The 22,104-nt window shown below is 41.8% G+C and overlaps 1 protein-coding gene across 1 annotated transcript in view; it reads right to left on the reverse strand.

The window, feature by feature from the left end:
- Positions 1 to 22,104, reverse strand: part of SH3BGRL2 (SH3 domain binding glutamate rich protein like 2) — a 48,422-nt gene that overhangs the window by 16,396 nt on the left and 9,922 nt on the right. Inside the window, exon 2 of the mRNA XM_024194662.3 lies at positions 7,033 to 7,218. Coding sequence (XP_024050430.2) covers positions 7,033 to 7,218 — 186 coding nt within the window. The remainder of the gene's footprint in view (positions 1 to 7,032; positions 7,219 to 22,104) is intronic.

A 22,104-nucleotide genomic window follows, 5' to 3' on the forward strand; every position in this document is an offset into this window, starting at 1 on the left:
TCTTCTAGCTCTGTAGGGTTTGACAATCTCATACCCTGTCTCCTATGCAAGTCCACTAATCTCAGTCCCTGTGGAAAGAAAAGGGCAAAAACTCTGAGGGGGATTCTTGAAGTTTTCCAAAGTCCTCTTTCCACCTCTGACATGTAACACCAACGCGGGTTTATTGATTTGGTTATTGAAATACTTCTAAATAAGGAAGAAAAACACAATTCTGACAGACAGAATTTATCTGTCAAATCTGTCTTAAACGTATGAAGCTTTCTAAGTTCATTCAAACATACCAAAATGAGATTTTCAAGTTAATAATGAGCTAGGAAGATTAGTGCCACAGTGATTGTTTGTGTCCTGACTGATTTCTCCTCTGGCAAATACTGTATTTTGGCAAATACTCTATTTTATTTCTTTCTCTAGTATAAATGTACACAGCCTGATGGAGCTGATTCTAGAGCTGGTCAAAACTCAGAATTTCTGGTTTGTGGAAAATTATGACATTTTGACATTTGTTTTTGGTCCTAATGATATTTAAAATAAAAATTGAATATTTCAACTACAATGTCAGTTTCAGCAGTAGCATAAAAAAATGTAAAAGAAAATATTTTAAAAAATTTCAAAACAAAATGTTGGAAATCCCCAAAATGAAGTCTTTCCAAGATGAAATATCTTTCATTTTGGGAAAAAAAAATCCGCAGATGTTGGTCAAAATTGACACTTTTCAAAATGTTTCAAATTTCAACAAAAGTGGTATTTTGTTGAAAAAACACATTTTGATGAAAAATTTCTGGCCAGGTCTAGCTGAAACTTATGTGATAAACTGAAGAGCCAGGTGATAAAAAAAATACATCCATTGACAATAGGACAAGAAGTAATGGGCTTAATTTGCAGCAAGAAAGATTTAGGTTAGATATTAGGCAAAAACTTTCTAACTCTAACGGTAGTTAAGCTCTGGAATAGGCTTCCAAGGGAGACAGTGGAATCTGCATTGTTGGCAGTTTTTAAGAACAGGTTGAACAAACAGCAGTTGGGGACAGGGCCGCCCAGAGGATTCAGGGGGCCTGGGGCAAAGCAATTTCGGGGGCCCTTCCATAAAAAAAAGTTGCAATACTATAGAATACTATATTCTCGTGGGGGCCCCTGTGGGGCCCGGGGCAATTTTCCCCACTTGCCCCCCCCTCTGGGCAGCCCTAGTTGGGGATGGCCTAGTTTTACTTGCCCTCAGGACAGGAGGCTGGATCCGATGACCTTTCAAGGTCCCATCCAGCCCTACATTTCTATGAATCTTTATCATGCATTTATGATTGCCTCCATTGCTCTCTGCCTGGCAATCATTTCCTCAGGACTTACTCCATACTAACCCTCCTCAGCAGCTTCCAAGAAACAACTCTGTTTGTTTGTTAGTTTTTTTAAAAGGAACAACCTGCCATAAAAACATTTCCTCCTCAGCTCCCACTCCCCCCAGGAAAAAGGAAAAGATGCTTCCACTTGAGACATACAACAAGCAAGATTCATTCCTGCACCAGTAACAGGTTTTCTGTACTGTACGTTAAAATGTCATTACTTCAAAGTTTTAATTTGCAGCCCTGCAGTTAGAAAATGGAGTTTTATTTCATTGGGAAAGGGAAGATGTCCAGCTTCCCAGTACAATCCAAAATTCTAGCCCTAAGAGGGCCTGGTGTCTGATTTTAAAGTCATGACATTTTTAGGTATAGAAGAGTAATTTTAGGTCATTTCTGGAGGTTTTTATGGCTCTCTATCAGCCCTGAACAGTTGGTTTCATGATAACCAAGGCTCCATTCCTACAATGAACTCTGCATAGATAGATCTCTCCACCCATAGGGAGTTCAAAGGACTGGGGAAGAAGACTGTACAGCAAGTGGGATAGATATAGATAGATATACTTTAAATTATTTAAATTGCTACCATAGCAGAATACCTGATAGTGTGGTATACAATAAAGGCTTACCAGCAATCATAACTACAAAGTGGTTTCACTTTTATACTACCACACCACAGCATTCCGTGTGTGTATATAATAGTGATACACACTATGAATTATAGAATCATGAAAGTTTTCTATAATCAATTAATTTTGTTTTGGAGCTCATGAACACTATATTCAACTTTCTGAATTTTTATCTTGCTGTTAAAACAACATTTTCTTCAGGAGATTTATTATCTTCCTGCACTGTCTTCTTACTCCACTGGAGCTCAGTAATGTTTGGAGACATTACAGGCATAACCTTAAAATGTGACATACTGAACAAGTAGATTTACGGAATCCTCTTGCCTTCACTTGGATCATCAGAACATTTGCTCCTTGAGCAGGCAGAAACAGAGAGCCCAGAAAAAATTGTGACGTCTTCTGTTGCACAGGTGTGTGCTGATAAATCAAGGACAGCCAAGTAACATGCTGACAGCCAATGGTAATGTTGGGGGCCTCTAGGCATAGCTACCAGGTAACTCGGGAGAGTGGAAGGCCAAAGTGTCGATGAAGCTCTTTTGCTCTGGGCCTATCTGAACCCCCAGACTCCATCTTGTGAACTCTCACCTACTTTTAGGCTAAACTGCTTACAGGCTGAAGTAGAAATGTAAGGGTCAGCTTTTCTAGCAGGCAGCTGCTGTAAACAGGCCTTGCAAGGCCGAAAGATAAGCAGGCGTATGGGAACTTTTCTAATTGTAACGGCTAAAGAAGGGAGGGGTGGGAGTAGTGAGAGGGAGTAATAGACAAAGGCTTACACAGAAACAGCTTGGGGTATAAAAGGCAAAAGTTATTTGTATTTGTTGCACTGGATTTGAGACATGCTGGTCTCCTAGTGTCATTTCAGAGCTCTGAAATAAACTTGGCTTGCTTTCTCCCCTCGGTGTCTTTATTGGTGCTAAGCACGCCGGGCCAACGGACCATTTGAAGTCCGCCTCAAGCCCCTCAGGCGGTAACAGTAAGAATAATGTAATTATACAGATCAGTATTTCAGGAGCCAACAGACTGGCAACTAAGGCCTGGCCCACTTAGCAGGAACATTTTATTGCTCAAATAAAAGCAACGCTGGTCTGTTTTAATCAGGGATTAAAATATGAAGCACCATTGAAGTTTTAAGTATTATAATCCTTGTTCTAAAACTTCTATATTGACCAATTTAGAGACTTGTCTCTGCGACTGATTTTTTGCTAAATGCAAAAAAGTTTATAGAATTGCTTTAAAAGGTGTTTTTAGTTACTTAACTTTCCCCCTAGAATGGTTGGGAGGGGGAGACAGGCACAGCGAGAAGTGTTCAAAGCCTGCTCTTCTTTAGGTAACCGAACACAGTGGAATTCCCTATTTTAAAATGTTTTTGTTTTGTTTTGTTTTTTTCAAAAAACCTAATCAGATCAATGAAAGTCTCATTTAAAGCATGAGCACTAGTGCTACATCAGACAAATGAGTAATCCTGAACACAAAAGGCTTTAGACTGGGTAGGTCATTTCCAGTCAACTGAATCCTGTTCACTCACCTACGTAAGCATTGAGCTGAAATTTAAAATGATCCTTCTAGCTCTGAAGTTCTCCCACTGATACCAAGCACCCCATCTGGGGAAAATGGCTGTATATTATTGCAACTGTGGTGCTCTACTCACCTTTCTTCCCTCAAATGTCTCTGTTTTTAACCTTTCTTTATGCAACATCAAACAGATTGTAAATTCCTTTGGGAAGGGACCATGTGCCAACTTCTCTCATTTACATGGTGTAAGCTAGAGTAACTACACTGAAGTAGTTACACATTTAAACCAGTGTAAATGAAAGGCGCTGGTCCTCATGTCTCTGTTTTGTCTCAAGTGCCACACACATTTATGATGCTATAATAATGTCCCTGGAACGAGGCAACACATTCCAATGGCATACAAATGACTACAATATTAAGAAGCACTGGCACCAAAATTGGACTGTTAAATTATTCATGTTGATGTGGGTTTGCGGATGCCGTCAGTCTGAGAATTTTACTTTCAGACTATAGGTACTGTTATTATTGCAACATCCCACTAATGGAGCTCACTACTGAGCAATTGTGAGGCAGAGATTGCAGAAAGACTGAAACAGCACTAGGCAGATCTATGAGGACATCTGCAGTTAAACTAGCTCAGACACAATTACCAGGGCTTGGAGTCTTCACACTTCAGGGCAGGAGCTAATCAGCAGGTGGTGGTACAGTAGTGTACTGCGCAATTAGGTGTGTTATGTTTGTTTTGCATCTTGTGAACCATTCAGCATTAGATATGGTTAGAGACAGCATACCAGAACAGATCATTCATTGGTTTGCTTCAGCCACTTTAATCTCCAAGCTATCAAATGTAAACACTGAATAATATTCCCTTTACAGAGCAATTATACTCTGAAAAGTGACTACTTCAAAAGCCACCTTCCTACTTAGCAGGTCTAGTTCCAGTGTGTATTCACAGGTTTCAGAGTAGCAGCCGTGTTAGTCTGTATCTGTAAAAACGAACAGGAGTACTTGTGGCACCAAATTTGTTAGTCTCTAAGGTGCCACAAGTACTCCTTTTGTGTATTCATAGTCGTATCTGCTGATTTTTACCAAGGGGCGGGGGGTGGGGGGGAAGCCTTCATTACTTTTTACTAATTATCACTATAGAACCTACACTTCTATGCAAGTGACCTTGTGTCTATAGTGGCTTATACATCAGCAGTTGGATCCAATTGTAGGACCGTGCCCACCTGTGCAACCCTAGTGAATCAATCTAAAAAAAACCTGCATCTGGTTAGCTTTTTTCCTCTCACCCAAATGCATAAAGAAAAAAGACAATCCAAGGAATCAGATAAGAGGGTTGCACAGCTAACCACAAGCAGATCTGGCCTATATAGTTTTTATTGCTGGTGATAATGCCTAAGCTAGAGGAAAAAATACCCAGGTTAGCTTCCTGATGCCATGTTGAATTTGCAGACCTGGCAGTTGGAAAAATAAGCAGACCTTTGTAAGCTGAGCACATTGGATTTAGAAATCACGATGACACAAAAAACACTGAACCCTACACACTGCCATTTTCACTAAGACTTTGTCTTCACTGACATTAAAGTGTGTGTGTTTTGACAGCAAGAAAACTAAACACACAACAGCTAGCTCACTATAAAATCCCAAGTGGAGAAAGACACTTATAGTGTTTACTGGGAAGTTGCTAGGCAAGGTCAGCACTATACACGTCCCTTCCCCCCCACCCCTTGATCTTGCCTACTTTATCTCCCCGTAAAACTAAAGTGGCTTGTCTCCATTATGTTTTTACAGCAGCATTGCTAATGTGTGTTAGTTATCTTATGATGTAAACATCTTTTTGTCAGGAAAGACATAGTCCAAGTCTCTTTTCAAAGTAAAGCCGCTCTTTAAAGCTGTTCACAGATTGTGCAGTCTAGCAACAGTAACAGAATTAGGTCTCCTCAATCAAAACAGATATCAACTGCACAGATATAGTAACAAGATGATTTTCGTGACACATGGGAGACTCTTTCCATCTAGTTAAACACAACTTGTGTTTGGAATTAGCTAGTTATTATAAAACATGCTTAAATGCACTAATAAAAGGAACCCAAAAAAAGATGCAAAATTGGCATCCCCAAAAATTTCAGATCCCTTCCCCAAATTAACCAAATTTTGTACACTTGTGGAAGTTCCACTGTACATAAGTGAGAGGGCCACAAGTATCCCCTCATGTCTTAGGAACATGCTTATCCCATCCAATGGACCTGTTGCACACCGCACTGCTTGGACACAATTCGCACAGTTGGGATTAGAGCTACCCCACTGCAAATAAATAGGAACAGACAACGAGCCACACATGGTATGGCTGAAGAGCAACTGCTGTTACCCTTCTTCCCCATACAATAAAACTCACCCATCTATCAACTGCAACAAACCTTTCCACCACCCCATCTGTTAGATTAAGGGTTGAATCATCTCCCAGATACTGTACAGACCCGCTTGTTACCCACCTCCACCAGACAGCCACCTGCCTTAACCCATTGCACGCTATAAACAAGACATCAACTCCAACCTATCCACCCATCTCACCTTCCTGCTGCATCAACCCATAAACACAACCCCTGTCTGCCTCCAGTTATGTTCCTGGGGCATGTCATCCAACAGTCAAACCTACTGATCTCCCAACCAGCCAATATGCACACCCCATCTCCCAAAGGATTCACTGGTCAAGGGATTGAAGAAGCAAGAGATGAAGAGCTGCTATATTATATATATAAACAAGCCCCAACTCTCCACTTTTTGAACTAGTTTGATACTGATGACTTTGTATTTCAATGGTAGGGTTACCATATTCAAACATTTAAAAAAGAGGACACTCCACGGGGCCCCGGCCCCGCCCCTGCCCCAACTCCGCCCCTTCCCCGCCCCCGGCCCCAACCCCACCCCTTCTCCGCCCCCATTCCAACCCCTTCCCCAAAGTCCCTGCCCCAACTCTGCCCCCTCCTCTGAGCACCCCGCATTCCCCCTCCTCCCTCCCGCTCTGATCTTGGTTGGGGGTTGCTAAGTGCTTCCCTGCTCCCCACTCGCCCTGCAGCCCCTATGCCCATGCCTGCCCTGCTCCGCCTCACCCTGCAGCCTCTGCGCCCCCCCGCCTCTGCAGCCTCTGCTCCCCCCCGCCTGCCCTGCCCCTGCAGCCTCTGCACACACACCCCCGCCTGCCCCCCTCCCCTGCTCACCCGGCAGAGGGAGAACTGTGAGCTCCACGTGGATTCCAACACTGCCGGCTGCTCTGTGGGGGAGGAAGGGGAGGGAGCGGGGGAAGGGGAGGGACTCTGGCTGCTAGAGGCCCTAGTGGCTGCGAGCGGCTTTCCATCAGGCCAGGCGTCCAATCAGCCGCGCCGCACTCCGCAGGAGGGGAAATCCCGGACATTTCTACTTAATTAGAAATCCCCCCCCGGACGGCCATTTAAGGCTGAAAAACCCGGACATGTCCGGGGAAACCCAGACGGATGGTAACCCTATTCAATGGTCAACACTAACTTAATGTAACCAGTCTGGACCTCAAAGCTACTTACTCCACAGTACTGATCATCATTAAATATCTGGGGTGGCAGTGGATTGCCCTGTGCAGGCTGTCTTTCCTCAGGAATATTTTTATACATCCATTGTCTTTGTTCCTCCGACATTGTGATATCCACCTCTTCAAAATCTATCCTGTTGGCTTCCAGAAATCGTACCACATCTTGCTGCCTCTTCTTTATCTGAGAGAGAGACAGAGAGAAAGAAAGAAATACATCACAGCTAGCCCATCATTACTAAAGATATGTTTACAAGCCTGAATATGCTTGTCTATTTTTTACTCAAAGCTCAAAAAGTTCAATAAGAACATCAAATATTTCTAAGTTAAAATTATGTGACTTAACACTGCAGTTTCTTTATGTACAAGTTACGAAAGTCTACAAACTTCTGCCTCATTTCTAGGCGGTTGGCTGTTGTTTTTTGGGGAGGGGGTAGTTTTGGGTTTGTTTTTTTCTTTAAAAAGATGCCTGTGATAGAGGAACACCTGGCTTGTACTCCAAATAAGTCAAAGATAAAAGGGTAGCTGGTTTGCAGATTCACCATGCATTACTGGCCACATTTTAAAGGTATTTAGGCACCTAAAGATGCAGATAGGCACCTAGTAAGATTTTCCAAAGTGTCTACCTTTTAAAATGTGGCTGTGAGTTTCCTGAACACAGTTTATACATTTCTTAGGTTCATACAGAACGTGTGCACGTGCTCTGAGATGGGGATGGTCTTGTCTCACACCAGCTTTGTCTTCACTGAAAAAAAGGGGGGAGGTGCATTGTGGGGGGCTTGTTTTGGGGGGGGAGGGTTTAATAGAACTTGTTATCTTGACATAAATTCCTAGCAGAAACAGCACACAGGTAGTTTTTACCCTGATGTAGCTAGTCAAAGTCAACTCTATACCACCGCGCACACACTCCTCCCAGTGTTTACCTTGACTAGTTACATTGGGGTTAAAAACCTGCCTGTGCCCTGTCTTCACTAGGCATTTTGTATAAAAGGGATAACTGTAAAAACACACCTTTTTGCAGTGAAGACATAGCCATAGAGTCTTCGAGATTGAGGGAAAGCCTCGGGCTTACTAATTCGGCCAGGATCGGTTCTGCAATACAACCCGCTTCACGCTATTTCTAGCACGTCCCAGATCCTTCTACTAAGGCACATTCCACCTAAAAGGGGCTACACACTGTGTTCACTATGACTACTCAAACATGTTTCCCAGCCATACTGTTTGGAGATAAACTTATATTTAAGAATTTTACAGTATAAAAATACTGTGGAACAAGATCTATCCACTTGCCCATTGGTTTAAATTACGGGTGGATGGATGTTACCTTTGGGTATCATAGGACCCAGACAGTATTTAAAAACCATTAGTTTTTCAAGTGCGTGTACTAGCTGTATTTGTCACACCACTCTTCATATTGGATCCATTTGATACATCAGATCACAAAAATAATAATCTCCAGTGACATTTATTACAGATTACAGTAAAAATTCATATTCAGATGACTTCCAATGGTGAAATAATTATGTCCTCTTTGAAACAAAGACCATGGATATCTCCAAGAGGGTTTGGTCCAATTTCTGCAAAACAACGTAGTTCTAAAATGTCTGAACATTTATGTGCTCTGCTGCAGAAGGAAACTGATTGGCTCTTAAATGTGTATTCCTTGTAACTTAACCAGTTATTCAATAAATTTGTGTTTCTTTCAGTGGTTGGTTCCTTCTTTTACGTATGCCATACTGATTTTTCAAACAATGCACATTATGAAAGATCAATCACTCTCATACCAAATTTATCTTCTAAAACTGTATGCAGAAAATACAAGTAGTAGCTCAATTACCATCATTACCACCATTTTTCTGCTAATCAAAGCACAATGCTGAAAGTAAAATGACTTCTTGTACTAGGACATTAAACTCATAAAGGAATCATATTGTGATTGTAGAAGTGAGAGAAACAGTTCTTATCCTCAGTAACTTACAACAGAAGATGAGAGACAACTTCAATCTGAAATGGAGATTGAGATTTTCTTAATACTGGCCATTTTATTAAATATTTGTTCAAGTAAAGATGTGCAGACTAGGATGATATTGCAGGAGGGTTTTCCTTGGAAATTCTGCATGTGCAATGGAAGATTTTTAAAAATAAAATTCCTTCCCATTCCACAATGTTCATTCTGCCTGACAATTTCCATTAGTCTTGGATGCTGGCCTGTTAGACTACTGACAATTGCAACTTAGATTTAATCAGATCCTCAACTGCTGTATTGATCACACAAAGTGAAAATTCTTGGATTTCCTTTACCTTTTATGTAGCATGATCCTAATCTGCCTTTAACATAGTAAAAAAGTCATCACAATTTAATACGGTATTAATCTTTAGAGCTCAGTGCTTGACTCCTATATTATACATGCTGATCATTTAGAACATATGCACTTTGTCTTTGGTTTTATTGTTAATCCATACTGCAAGTCACAAAAATAAAACTGAAAAACAGAAATCCCCATCTACACCAGATGTAGACTTCATTTTTGGAGCTGGTCTCCCTATCAGGGTTACAAAACAGCAACAAACAGTGTGTCATGTAAATATGTACAGAACTGCTGTAATTATGTAGTTTGTCACTCATCTGTTGGTGAAATTGCTCATCTGATAGATGGGGCTTTTGCAATGGGGAATTGAAACATCAAGATTCTTATTTCTTGTTCATGTTTTTTATCGATTTACTCCAGCAAATGAGAAGGCATCCACTGCTAAATCACATGTACTGTTTCTAAAAGATACTTCAAAGAGGGTCTAACAAAATGAATATGTACAAGCTATTTAGATCCATGTGAAAGTTTCGTTAACCCAAAACACGGTCAGATTCACCCAATGATTCAGCAAAACCCAACAAGAACCAGGCTAGGTCACCCCCGTCCTCACAGGAACTTGTCATTTCCAACAAGTCCAGCCTATCCTCTACTTTGCCCTCCCCTGTGTTTACTGAAATGGGAATGGAGAAAGATGGCCTAGTGACTTGGCTCCTATTGTCTTCAGTGGAATGGATGGCTTGTTCCCACCTCCGGATTTCCAGGAGGCAGAGAACTTACCTCCTTTCCTTATTCTGATTTTGTAGGATAAAGGAGAGTTAACTGGGTTAGCAGGGAATACATGTAGAGGTTTCCCCAATAGCCTGGTGCATCCTGAGACATCTCTCAGTGCAGAGTGTTAGAGTAGTATTGACAGCTGTCAGACTTGATGAGCCTAGCTTGTGATCCTACAACATCAGGATGATGATAAAGCTTCATACTTCTGCACCATCTTTGATCCAAGGACCTCAATATGCTGCACACAAAATTAGTTAATTTAATGTCATGACACCTCTCTGGGATAGATCAGAATTACTATCCCCATGCTATATAGGTGATTAGACTCAGAGAGAAATATTAATGCAATTTTTCCCTCAGGGAGAACTGCAAGACACTAAAATTTACTCACCCTTGAACTTAAACGATTCTTAAAATACACTCAACTCTGCTCTGCGCTGCCCACCTGTTTAGCCGAAGTTCCAAGAACAAATCAGTTTTCTTTATAACATGGAAAAAACATTGAGACCATGCAGATGCATCAAACAAGACATTCTGGTTTTGAGATAGCATGACAACCTTAATACTTGCATGTTTTGCAGAGATGCTGCAAGGATTGATACAGTTAACGTGTAACAAACTTGGAATATTTAGAATGTGACAAATGCTATGTATTAAATTTACATTTCTGATATAAACAGACAAAGATACACTATCAAAAGTTATCTGATATTCCCTAGGCCATATGATGGAACAACACAGATTGTCAAGCAGAATTAATGGCCATTGCATACTACTATAAGTACCTTTTAAACCATGTTATATATCACTGTTGTAGTATATTCATTCTGATTCTAAGATTCTTATCAAAGATAAATTAATTTGCCAAATTTCATAGCACTTGCTGCAGCAATGCTGTGGGCTCCAACTAAGGACAATATAAAAATTAGCCCTGGAGTGCCACAGGATTCTAGTGACCTCTGTTATATTGATCAAAGAGAGAAATATTGTAATATGTAATCTTTACATTTAATTTTAGACAATTTAGAAATGTCGAAGAGTTTGGGATTTATGAAGAAATTAGCTAGATAACATACCTTTTTGTCCTATAAACATAGGATCAATATGTCTTTAGAAATCTGAGTGCAAGTGAAATGTAAAGAATTGGGACTATGACTAGAAACCTATGCTGTAATGTTTTTCAGGCAGATATAATAACTGTTTCATCAGCTTGACCCAAGGGAACTACCATCTTCAGGGGATCAGACTCCATAATGAAATACCATGCCCTTTTATTTTGCATGCACAATGAAAGTCTTCATGGAAATAATGGATATGTGAGGACTACTATTTTTTTGTTCAAATGGAAGTCTAAGTCTATTTGTCTTGACACAGATATTGTATGTTTGTCTCCAGAAAGTGGTGATCAGTTACCAATACTTTCTTTACATAAGCTTTTTCCCCCCACTCTTCCAAAGTAAAAATAGGTCAGCAACATGTTGTGGATATAAAATTATTAAATCAGCATCTTCTGTTACCATGTTAGTGTTCAGACAGTGTTTTTACAAAAGATAGGTAAATGTTTTGTAAATCTCTTAAATGTGAGCAATTTACCTTTGAGGGGAAAAATAGATTTGGTAGCTGTGCATTATAAGGTGTGACTGTTGATCGAAATGCTATTAAAATGATAACAACCTGCAGTAAATTGTACCCAAGAGCCATTCAGTCCCTCTGGAGCCACTAGATTTTTTTCTGAACCGTCTCTCCTAGGATTTCTGTATTATTTCATCACCACCCATGAGGTGGGCAGATAGACAAGTTCATGAACTTAAATAACTGTTTACTTCCATCTCTAAAAACAGACACTAGATTAACTTCAGTGGGACTCATGAGTAAAGTGAACAGGATTTGGCCTGATACTTAGAGAGGAATCAAAGTGATCTGGTGAACTCTAGCCATTTCTGAACTGGGGGTGTCTGAAGGAGCACAGGAAGTGTGGACACGTCCTTTCATATAGCATTTGTTCTTTGGTAGGGAGTCATGGTTACAGGGCTAGCTGCACCTCTGTTCCCCATCTGGTCTCTCTGAGTGCAACCCTCCCTCCTCAGATATTCTGCCCTTACTGGTCCCAGGGTGGAATCTCCCAGTTCTTCCATTCTTAGACCAGGACCCAGATACACCACCTTGTGGGAAGTGGTTGGTATACACACTGCAGGCCTGACTGGGTTTCAGGCACTTGCAGGAGAGACAGAGAGACCCCAGATTATCCAGTAGCCTGATAGTTAGGTCACTTACCTAGTATGCGGGAGACCTAGGATCAAGTCCCCTAAATTAGGCAGAGGAGCCATTTGAACCTTGCTTTGCCTAAGTCCAGGGACTTGATCCTGGGTCTCTCACATCCCATATGAGTTGTCCTAACTACTGGGCTATAGAGTTAGTCTCTCTCTGGTCCAATGAATATTTTATTATACAAAAATGGAACAGCTCCAATGAGAGGGAGAGAGAGACTGTATGACACAGCGATTAGGGCACTCAACTACAATGTGGGAGACCCAGGTTCAGGTCCCTTTGCCAAAAAAGGCAGAGGACGGATTTGAACCTGGGTCTCCCCCATCCCAGGTGAGTGCCCTAACCACTGGTCTTCTCGTTCTCTTCTATCATATATTCCACTTTGGAATGAAAACAAGTATCAAAACAGAAATATTGTTTTCCAGCCAGCCCCAATAGTTATTTCCTTTCCCATACAAGTGTAAGCACATTTATACCAATATTACTGAGCTCTCACTAAGGGAATTGTATTGCTTTAAACTATACTAGAGTTAAAGTGGTACAATTTGTCTGTAGAAGTCAAGCATGTAAATCCAATTCTGAATATACATCTAAATATGCAATTAATACAGTTATTTATGGTCATTGTCCCACAGGGTTAATTAATTCTTATTAATAAGAAATTATCTTGCAAACATGCACCACCATCATTCACAAGTGCAAACACTGCCCCCCCCCCACACCCATAGACAAACCAATAGCATTCCTAGCCAAGCACAACAATCGGTCACATGAAAAAGTACTGTTAGGAAAGAATTATTAGGAAAGAATTATTATTGCAGTAGAACCTCAGAGTTATGAACACCAGAGTTACAAACTGACCAGTCAACCACACACCTCATTTGGAACTGGAAGTGCACAAATAACCAGCAGCAGAGCCAAAAAATAAAAAAAGCAAATACAGTATAGCACTGTGTTAAATGTAAACTACTAAAACAAATGAAAGTTTTAAAAGAAGGATTTGACAAAGTAAGGAAACTGCTTCTGTGCTTTTTTCACTTAAATTAAGATGGTTCAAAACAGCGTTTTTCTTCTGCATAGCAAAGTTTCAAAGCTGTATTAAGTCAATGTTCAGTTATAAACTTTTGAAAGAAAAACCATAACACTTTGTTCAGACTTACGAACTTTTCAGAGTTACAAACAACGTCCATTCCTGAGGTGTCCGTAACTCTGAGGTTCTACTGAATCTGAGAGACAAGGTGGGTGAGGTACTCTCTCTTATTGGGCCAACTTCTGTTGGTGAAAGAGACATGCTTTTGAACTACACACAGTTCTTCTTTGTGTAGCTTGAAAGCTCGTCTCCTTCACCAACAGAAGTGGGTCCAATAAAAATATATTAACTCACCCACGTTGTCTCTCTAATATCCTGGGACCAACACAGCTACAATAGCACTGCAAACAATAATTACTATCTGTAATCCAGCACAAAAGACCCAGTTACGATTGGAAGTGCATTGTACTAAGCACAGTTACTGCCCCCCCCCCCAAATCCACAAACAAACAAACAAAAACTGTCACAGACTCAATGAATTTACAATTTAAGGGCCCAGTCTTGTACCACTAAAATCAATGAGTTTTGCCATCACTTTATAGAGAGCAAACAAAGTCAAGCCCCAACAGGCAAGACAGAGGAAGAGTGGGAGGGAGGAGGGAGATGCAATATAAACTAAAGGGGTCAGAGCAAGTAGAAGCCACCGTCATGTTGGTTCTGTGGGTTTTTTAATGATCTATGCACAAACGTACACAGTGCTGTCTTCCAACGAAACTACACGTAGCAGCTGAAGACAGGAAAGAGAAACTGCATTGTATGAGCAGCAAACACTCACCAGACCACAGTTTGAGAACCATTGTTCTACTGTGCTTATTGTTTATATGCTCATTGCAGATGCTGATAAATATTCCTCTTGGACTTTGGTTGTTTACTTTTACAGAAGACAGAATTTTATTACTTCCTTTTTATATGTAGATTGTATGAATTCATAGATTAATAAAGCCATTGTGATAATTTAGTCTGACCTGCATATCGCTGGGCATAGGAAAGCCCGGAATTAATTCCTTCTAGAGCTAGAGCATCATTTTCAGAAAAACAGCCAGTCTTGAGTTAAAAATTTCTAGTGATGGAGCATCCACCACAACCCTCGCAATTGGTTTCCCTGAGACTTCGACGTGTGGCACTGTACGATATTGGCTACTGAGTATGCTATTAAATGTTTGTTATTCATAATCACAGACAGACAATTTAGTAGTAACCTCACAAAGAGACTATAAATCAGGCTATAGATCATGGGAGGAAGGGCTCAGAGCCTTGAGGCAGGCATTAATGCTGCTCTGAAAATCTGCCACTCTGCTAGGGAACAATGCTGTTTGGAGCGCCATTCGGGCTCCAGTACTCTCCTCAGCCAGCCATTGCTTTGAAAATGTATAGCGCTCCAGTGAGACTTGGCTAGATCCTGGGCCACACCACCTGAGAAACAAAGCACAAAAGGGGCAGCACTACGGGAAGGGGTGGGGCAAAGGTGGTTTTATGCCATGTTGTAGCACCTGGATTCTGAGTTGGAGCCAATATGTAACAGGCAGGACTAAATCATGTTTACTTAACATTTCACAGGGACTGTTACTTACCAATATCTTCCTTCTATGATAGTACTTAGTATGCTCCTACACCACTTGGTTTTGCTGCCTTAAATTACACGAGGGGGGAAGAAACAGTGCAGAGAAACCTATTCCCATGTCTCATTTGCAGTAAATACTCAGGAGTGAGGGGAGGTGCTTTATTCAGAGCAAGCATTCTGAGCTAATGCTATGTGCTTTATCAGTCAAAGGATTCTGTAGCAATGTTTTGCTGACACACACTCTGGCCATGAATTTTGTTAAATGTGGTCTGTGCTTGCAGTTTTACAGTGTAACTGATGAATAAATTCCAGGGCTTGCAGCACATTCACTGTTTGTTTTGAGAGCACCAGCAATTGTTTTAATTTTTAAAAAGTTGTGAAGACACTAGGAAGTAGCAGCTCCTTGCTTTTTAAAAGCTGCTACGAAATCTGCTTCAACTAGCTACAGGTTAGCAAACGCTGAGTAACTGATACTTGTGCCCACATCTTGAGAAAATTACAAAACAGAAATATAACTGTCACGACTAATTGCAAATTTAAACATATTGGATCTGTATCCAGTACCACATGTGCCAGTGTCATAGTCAGGCTCACTGTCTTCACACAGTTTATTTTTTCAGGGTAGAATTCTTTGGTGGCTTCAAACATACCTGCCAACACTGAATAGGTGTAGGTGGGGCTGCATGGGAAGAAAAAGTGGAGACTAGGAGAGCTTTTTGAAAGTAAAGGAGTGGGAAGAGTTAAATATCTTGCTATAAAAGAGGGACTGTCCTGTACTAAAAGGAAACATTTTTTAAAGTTACTGCCCCCATACAATAAAGAATTTTAACGGATGATAAAAATAAATGGCATCCCTCCTCCTGCTTCATGAAAAGCTCTTCAGGCCCTATGCTAAGACCTTGACTCAGGCAAAGCTCCCATTGACCAATAGTAGGAGCTCTGAGTGAGGATTTTAGCATTGGCTCCTTAATAACCAGGATGGTAAAGTGCTTAGTTTATTTAATAACCTCACATTTAATAAAAAAAACAACAACACAAACTTGTAAAACATTCTACTCTTTAATACCATCTAAATCATGTAACAGTGGTTTTGTCTTGCAGCCCTTACATTAGCAGAGCTATTGGCCTTAGCATAATCCTGCTCATTAATGTAATGGCAACACACCCACTGACTTAAACTAGAGCAGGATCGAGCCCCCACAAGGAGGACAGGTTGCGCCCACGTAATCCTGTAAAGTTTGCCAGGAATATTCAGGGATCAGTCCTCTCAGTACATTGCAGGATCAGGGATTTAGTTTTCAGTTCCCCAACTTTCGAAACATTCAGTTACCTTATTGAATGGAGGCTTTACTGGAGAAGAAGCGTATTCCTTGAAATGAAAACAACAAAATAGAAGGATAATACACATTAGTAAATATTATGCCACGTGTAGATTAGAGAACAAATTACATTAATTAGGAGAAAAACCTTCCTGTCAATTAGGAGTAACTGAATTAAGGGTTGTGATTGCACAGTATATGTACAAAATACATTTTGATGGGGAAGGTAGACTTTGCTAGATTCAATTTTTTTGTCAACATGCAAAATGCTTGTTAAAAATGTGACATTTTAACAAAGGAGAGTGGTATCAGAGGGAGTTAAATGTAGAGTACTAAATAAAGGATTCAGATTATCCTCTGACAAGCTTGAGAAATCTTGTATTGGAGACATACAAGAAAATAATACCTGCTTTTCAGCCATTTTCTTGAAAATTACTTAACCATCTGCTAGATTACAAATGAAATAGTCTCCAACACTAGAAATAATGGATATAATTTAGCTGTCATCAGGGTTTGGAAACATACACATTTATTAATCCCTGGAGTTGCAAAATAGTATGCACATTTTTCCAGTACTAGCATAGCTAGGCAAATGACAGGTGCTGGGCACAAAGATGCGTTCAGTCTTCTCAGCTGCTTTGATTTCTTGAACGAACTGTAGCCTTGCCTCCATACTTTTATCTTCCCAGCAACCTGTATGCACAGATTTGGCTTCAAATGCACTGTTACAGCTCTAGTTAAGCTCCTCCTGCTGGATGCTCACCAGACTGCTGTGTTTGGACTCAGATGCTGAGCCTGTGTGCTTTCCAGCTTTCCTTCATCTGAGTAGGCACCAGCATGGACTATGGCTATGACATCTCTGGCACACTTCCTGGGCATGGCCTCTCTGTCTGATACCCCTTATGGAATTGGGACCCCCATAGCCAGCTGCCCTAGGTCCCAAGGACTAGTGCTGACTCCCCCCACACCCCAAGAGCTCAAGCACATCCTTTCCCAGAACTAGGGTTGTCAGGTGTCCAGTTTTCTACCAGAACCCCTGGTCAAAAAGGGACTCTGATGGCGACCAGGCCATTACAAGTCCAGTTGGCACAGGACGGGCAGGTTCCCTACTCAGCTCCGCACGGCTCCCAGAAAGTTGCCAGCATGTCCCTCCGTCTCCTAGGTGTAGGAATGGCCATGGGAGCTCCGCGCGCTGCCCCTGCCCTGAGCGCTGGCTCTGCAGCTCCCATTGGCCAGGAGGGGCATCTTGCCACTTCCTGGGAGCCCACAGAGGTAAGCGCTGCCCAGAGCCCGCACTCCCTCCTGCACCCCAACTCCCTGCCCCAGCCTGGATCCACCTCCCGTACCCCAAACCCCTCATCCCTGGCCCCACCCCAGAGCCCACACCCCCAACCAGAGCCCTAACCCTCCCCCCCCCACACACCCTAACCACCTGCCCCAGCCCTGAGTCCCCTCCCACACCCAAACTCCTTCTTGGAGCCTGCACACCCTCTTCAGGACCATTCTCCTCCAGCTCATGGCTTATCCTCTAAATCATGGAGTCTCTCTGACCTTCACAGTCAGTTTCCTTCAGTGCTGGCTGGTCTTCAGTCAGCAGGTCCTCCTTGGCTCCTAAAGCCTGACCCTTCTGTTCCTCTCTGTGACTCCCTCTCTGTTTTTAACCAACACCTCAGTCTCTTTGTTCCCTTTCTGGGGAAATTCCACTGCTCCTCTTCCTCTCCCCCCCCGCTTATCTTCAGTGAGAACTGGTTCTCCTAGCCTTCAGCCATCCCAGTGTCCTAAAGTGCTTCCATCTGAATGGAAGCATGCAGGTTAATGAATGTCCATTGTCTGAGAGAGGCATGATACCAGCTCTGAGAGCAGATAGAGGATTCCACATACACTGAGGCACTCAGTGATACAGCAATTTCATAAAATCAACCAGAATTCATAAGTTGTACATAGACAGGTTCTCCAAATCATCACATGTGCCTCTTCCTTAGAGTACAGTAGCTCCTCACTTAAAGTTGTCCCGGTTAACGTTGTTTTGTTGCTGACCAATTAGGGAACATGCTCGTTTAAAGTTGTGCAATGCTCCCTTTTAACATCGTTTGGCAGCCACCTGCTTTGTCCACTGCTTGCAGGAAGAGCAGCCCGTTGGAGCTAGCTGGTGGGGGCTTGGAATCAGGGTGGACTGGCAGCTCCCCGCTCCCCTAAGTTCCCTGTGCAGCAGCTGCCCAGCAGGCTACCAATTGCCGGCATTCAGCTGTCCCTTCCCCCCACTGCCATGTGCTGCTCCTGCCCTCAGCCTTGGAGCTGCTCCGGGGAGCCTCCTGCTTGCTGTACGGGGGGAGGGAGGAAGTGGGGGGGCTGTCAGGGTTTCCCCCTTCCCCCTGCTCCTGCACCCCGCTTACCCCATTTCCATAGAGCAGGGGGTACACACGACAGGGTTCAGGACGGAGGGAGCTACCAGGCAGTAGCTGCGGTCTCAGCAAGCTGATCTAATTAACAAGGCAGTGTACTTAAGACTGGAGTCAGCTACCTAAAGGGGAAATGTGCATCTCTCGCTCTCACACACACAGTGTGTGTCTCTGTCTGCGATTCTCTCTCCCCTCCCTCCATGCCTGCTGTCTTGTAGAGTGAGGCTACATTAACAACGAGTTAACCCTTGAGGGCTCAGCCGAATGTTAGTTCATCATTTAGCAGTAAGGCATTCCCTGTGAAATATCCCACCCTCTGACTCCTCCACCTCAACCCAGCTTCACAATCATCATCGCTGTGTACCAGTATTAAATTGTTTGTTTAAAACTTATACTGTGTGTGTATGTATATATCTCACACACAGTATATATGTCTTTTGTCTGATGAAAAAAATTTCCCTGGAACCTAACCCCCTCATTTACATTAAGTCTTATGGGGAAATTGGATTTGCTTAACATCGTTTCGCTTAAAGTCACATTTTTCAGGAACATAACTACAATGTTAAGTGAGGAGTTACTGTACTTTCTATTGAAAGCAATTCAAACATAGAGAATCATAGAATATCAGGGTGGGAAGGGACCTCAGGAGGTCATCTAGTCCAACCCCCTGCTCAAAGCAGGACCAATTCCCAGACAGATTTTTGTCCCAAATCCCTAAATGGCCCCCTCAGGGATTGAACTCACAACGCTGGGTTTAGCAGGCCAATGCTCAAACCACTGAGCTGTCCCTCCCCCCATAACCTGAGCTCTTAAAAAGATAGATAGATACTGGAGTAATAAGCACATTAGAAATCGCTAAGGAAGAGAGCTAACTGTACGCACTATGCTATGGCAAACTGCCTGGCTAAGTGACACTGCAACAGCTTTCTGGGAGTCAAAAGCCTATTTAGAATAAAAATGGAAAGACTGCTGCCCCATACCATATGGGGCCTCCTAAGGTCGCACCTCTGTATTAAAGATTAGATAGTGGAAAGTGGAGCATCATATTTTTCCTTAAACTCTGAAATGTCCAAGGTGTTTCAAGCTATTTGGATGTCTGTTTTGAAAAGAGTGCCTCTCTCCTGTGGCATACGTAGTGCAGCAGTTGCTATGGCAAGTAACCATTGGTTTAGCTAGGTAGTGAATGGTTATATAATACTGCTGGGGTGGGGGGGTGTTTTTTAGCTTCTCATGTCTCTTTTTTCCTAAGATGCACATAGGTGAGTGGTGTTGTCTTGCACTTACAACAGGGGACTGGGAGTCAATGCAACTGGCTTTGGTAAAATTACACTTCTGTCACATAAAAGCCCCAGTATGGGTATAGAAATTGCCTTGAATCAGACAATGCTTTCCTTACCTAAGAAATGCAGTAGAAGCAAAAATAGGTAGAGTGCCTCTGTCACTGCAGGCTCAAATGTAACAAGAGCATCAGGAATTTGCATGGCTTTACGATGGACTCTGCAATGGTTTCTTTTCTGTGCTTATATCAAAATAGCAATGCAACAAAATAGGAGACGAATGAATGCAAATGCCACCTGGAGTGCCGGGACTGTCACCTCCTGTCATTTTATAAATCTGAATAAAGAAAAGTGAGGTGGGTCTGCAGTTAATCAGTATTAAACTAGAGATATGTTCATCTGATTCTGCTAAGGCTTCATCACATCTCCTGTTATGGCTTAATATTTTCACAGCAAGATGTAACTGGGAATGTGATTTAATCATCATCAATATGAGAAACAGAGATAATAATCCAGTGTATTAACTAGTTATTATGGCTCCTGTAGTACAACAGATTCCCTTTGCATTACTTTGCAAGACTAATGATATTTTTGATGTGCATGGAGGGGGAGGGGGAAGCATTTCAAAGAGATGCTGTCTAGATGACTCAGATTCCAAATAGCCAGAGCCGTTCATCCTTCAGCTTTTCATGAGACAGACAGACAGACACACACACACACACACACACCTTTTAAATTTCAAATGATCAAAAGCTAGTTCATAGCCTGTAACATTACTTATCGGGATTTTACAAGGGGAACACAGATGTAGAAAAGCTACCTGATTTGCCCAAAGCCATGTGAAAAATTAGTGAAAAATCCAGAATTGGAAATGGAGTTGTTGGTTCCTAATCCCATTCTAAGACTTCACTTGCCCTCTTAATAATTGTCTTGCTGTAAATTTGATTCTCTTTGCTGGACCTGGACCTCTGATTTTGTAACCCACATTTACTTGGTGTGGTTTGCTGGACCACCAAGGCTTATGAGTCTCCTACATCCTTTTTTCCTAACAGAGCTGAGTGTTTTAGCTCAGACAGTACAGGGTTCAACTTTTCTATCTGGTTCAATCCCCACTACTGACCCCCGGGGCATTATATTACATTTATAAATTACATCAATAGGGTGCTTTCAGGCTGGAGCCTAGAACATTGCACAAGTTTCACACTTCGAAATAGCAATATAAAACATTAGCAAAAATACAAACTGAAGATATTTTGTTTTTTGAAGAACACTCAAGTTTTCAACTCGTCCCCCCCCCATTGCCAAACAAACACACACAAATAAGATACCTTAAGGTTTAATTACTAGGCACAGAAAGCTGCAATGCAATATTGTGAACATTGTATTTAGTCAATTGGGGCCTGATTCAAAGCCCACTGAATTCATCAAGGATCTTTGTATCGGGGCCTTTCTGTATCTGGTACAGCAGCTGTTACACCATCTTTTGCTAACACGACTGTCAAGACGCTGCTGCAGTAAGGAGGAAATCAAGATAAAATCTGATGTGGATACTTAACACAGTAAAACATTGCAGCCCAGAAGGTCTGACATTAACTTGATATTTTCCTTTAACAAAATGTCTGCACTCTGCATTCAATGTAATTCATGCCTACAATTTGTTTTAGAATAATTTGTTTCAATAATTAAAATATTGAAACTAGGTAAAGGAAAAATGCTGAAGTTTTGTGCTGCTTAGAATGCTTTGCCCAAATAGGCACTTTGGCTAATAGATCCTCTGAGCCAGTAAATGCCTTTAAATAGGATTGCCTAGGTGTAGCTGATAAGAACTTTCACACAATCCTATTGATCCATGAAATAGAATGGAATTCAACTCACTCTCTTGGTTGTGTTGGCTTTGCAGGGGTAATAGGAGTAAAACCAGACATCTAAGACCAAAGCCTGCAGTGAGCTGCATGTGGATAGACTCTTGTACCCAAACAAAGCAGCACTGAAGTCTTTCAGGATCAAAGCCTAAGTTTCTGTCACTATAGTAAGTAAACCTGATGCTGAATACAAACACAGCTACAGGTT

This window comes from Terrapene carolina, unplaced genomic scaffold (genome assembly GCF_002925995.2).
Source record: "Terrapene carolina triunguis isolate 2854851 unplaced genomic scaffold, T_m_triunguis-2.0 Scaffold42, whole genome shotgun sequence".
NCBI classification, from domain to species: Eukaryota; Metazoa; Chordata; order Testudines; family Emydidae; genus Terrapene; species Terrapene triunguis.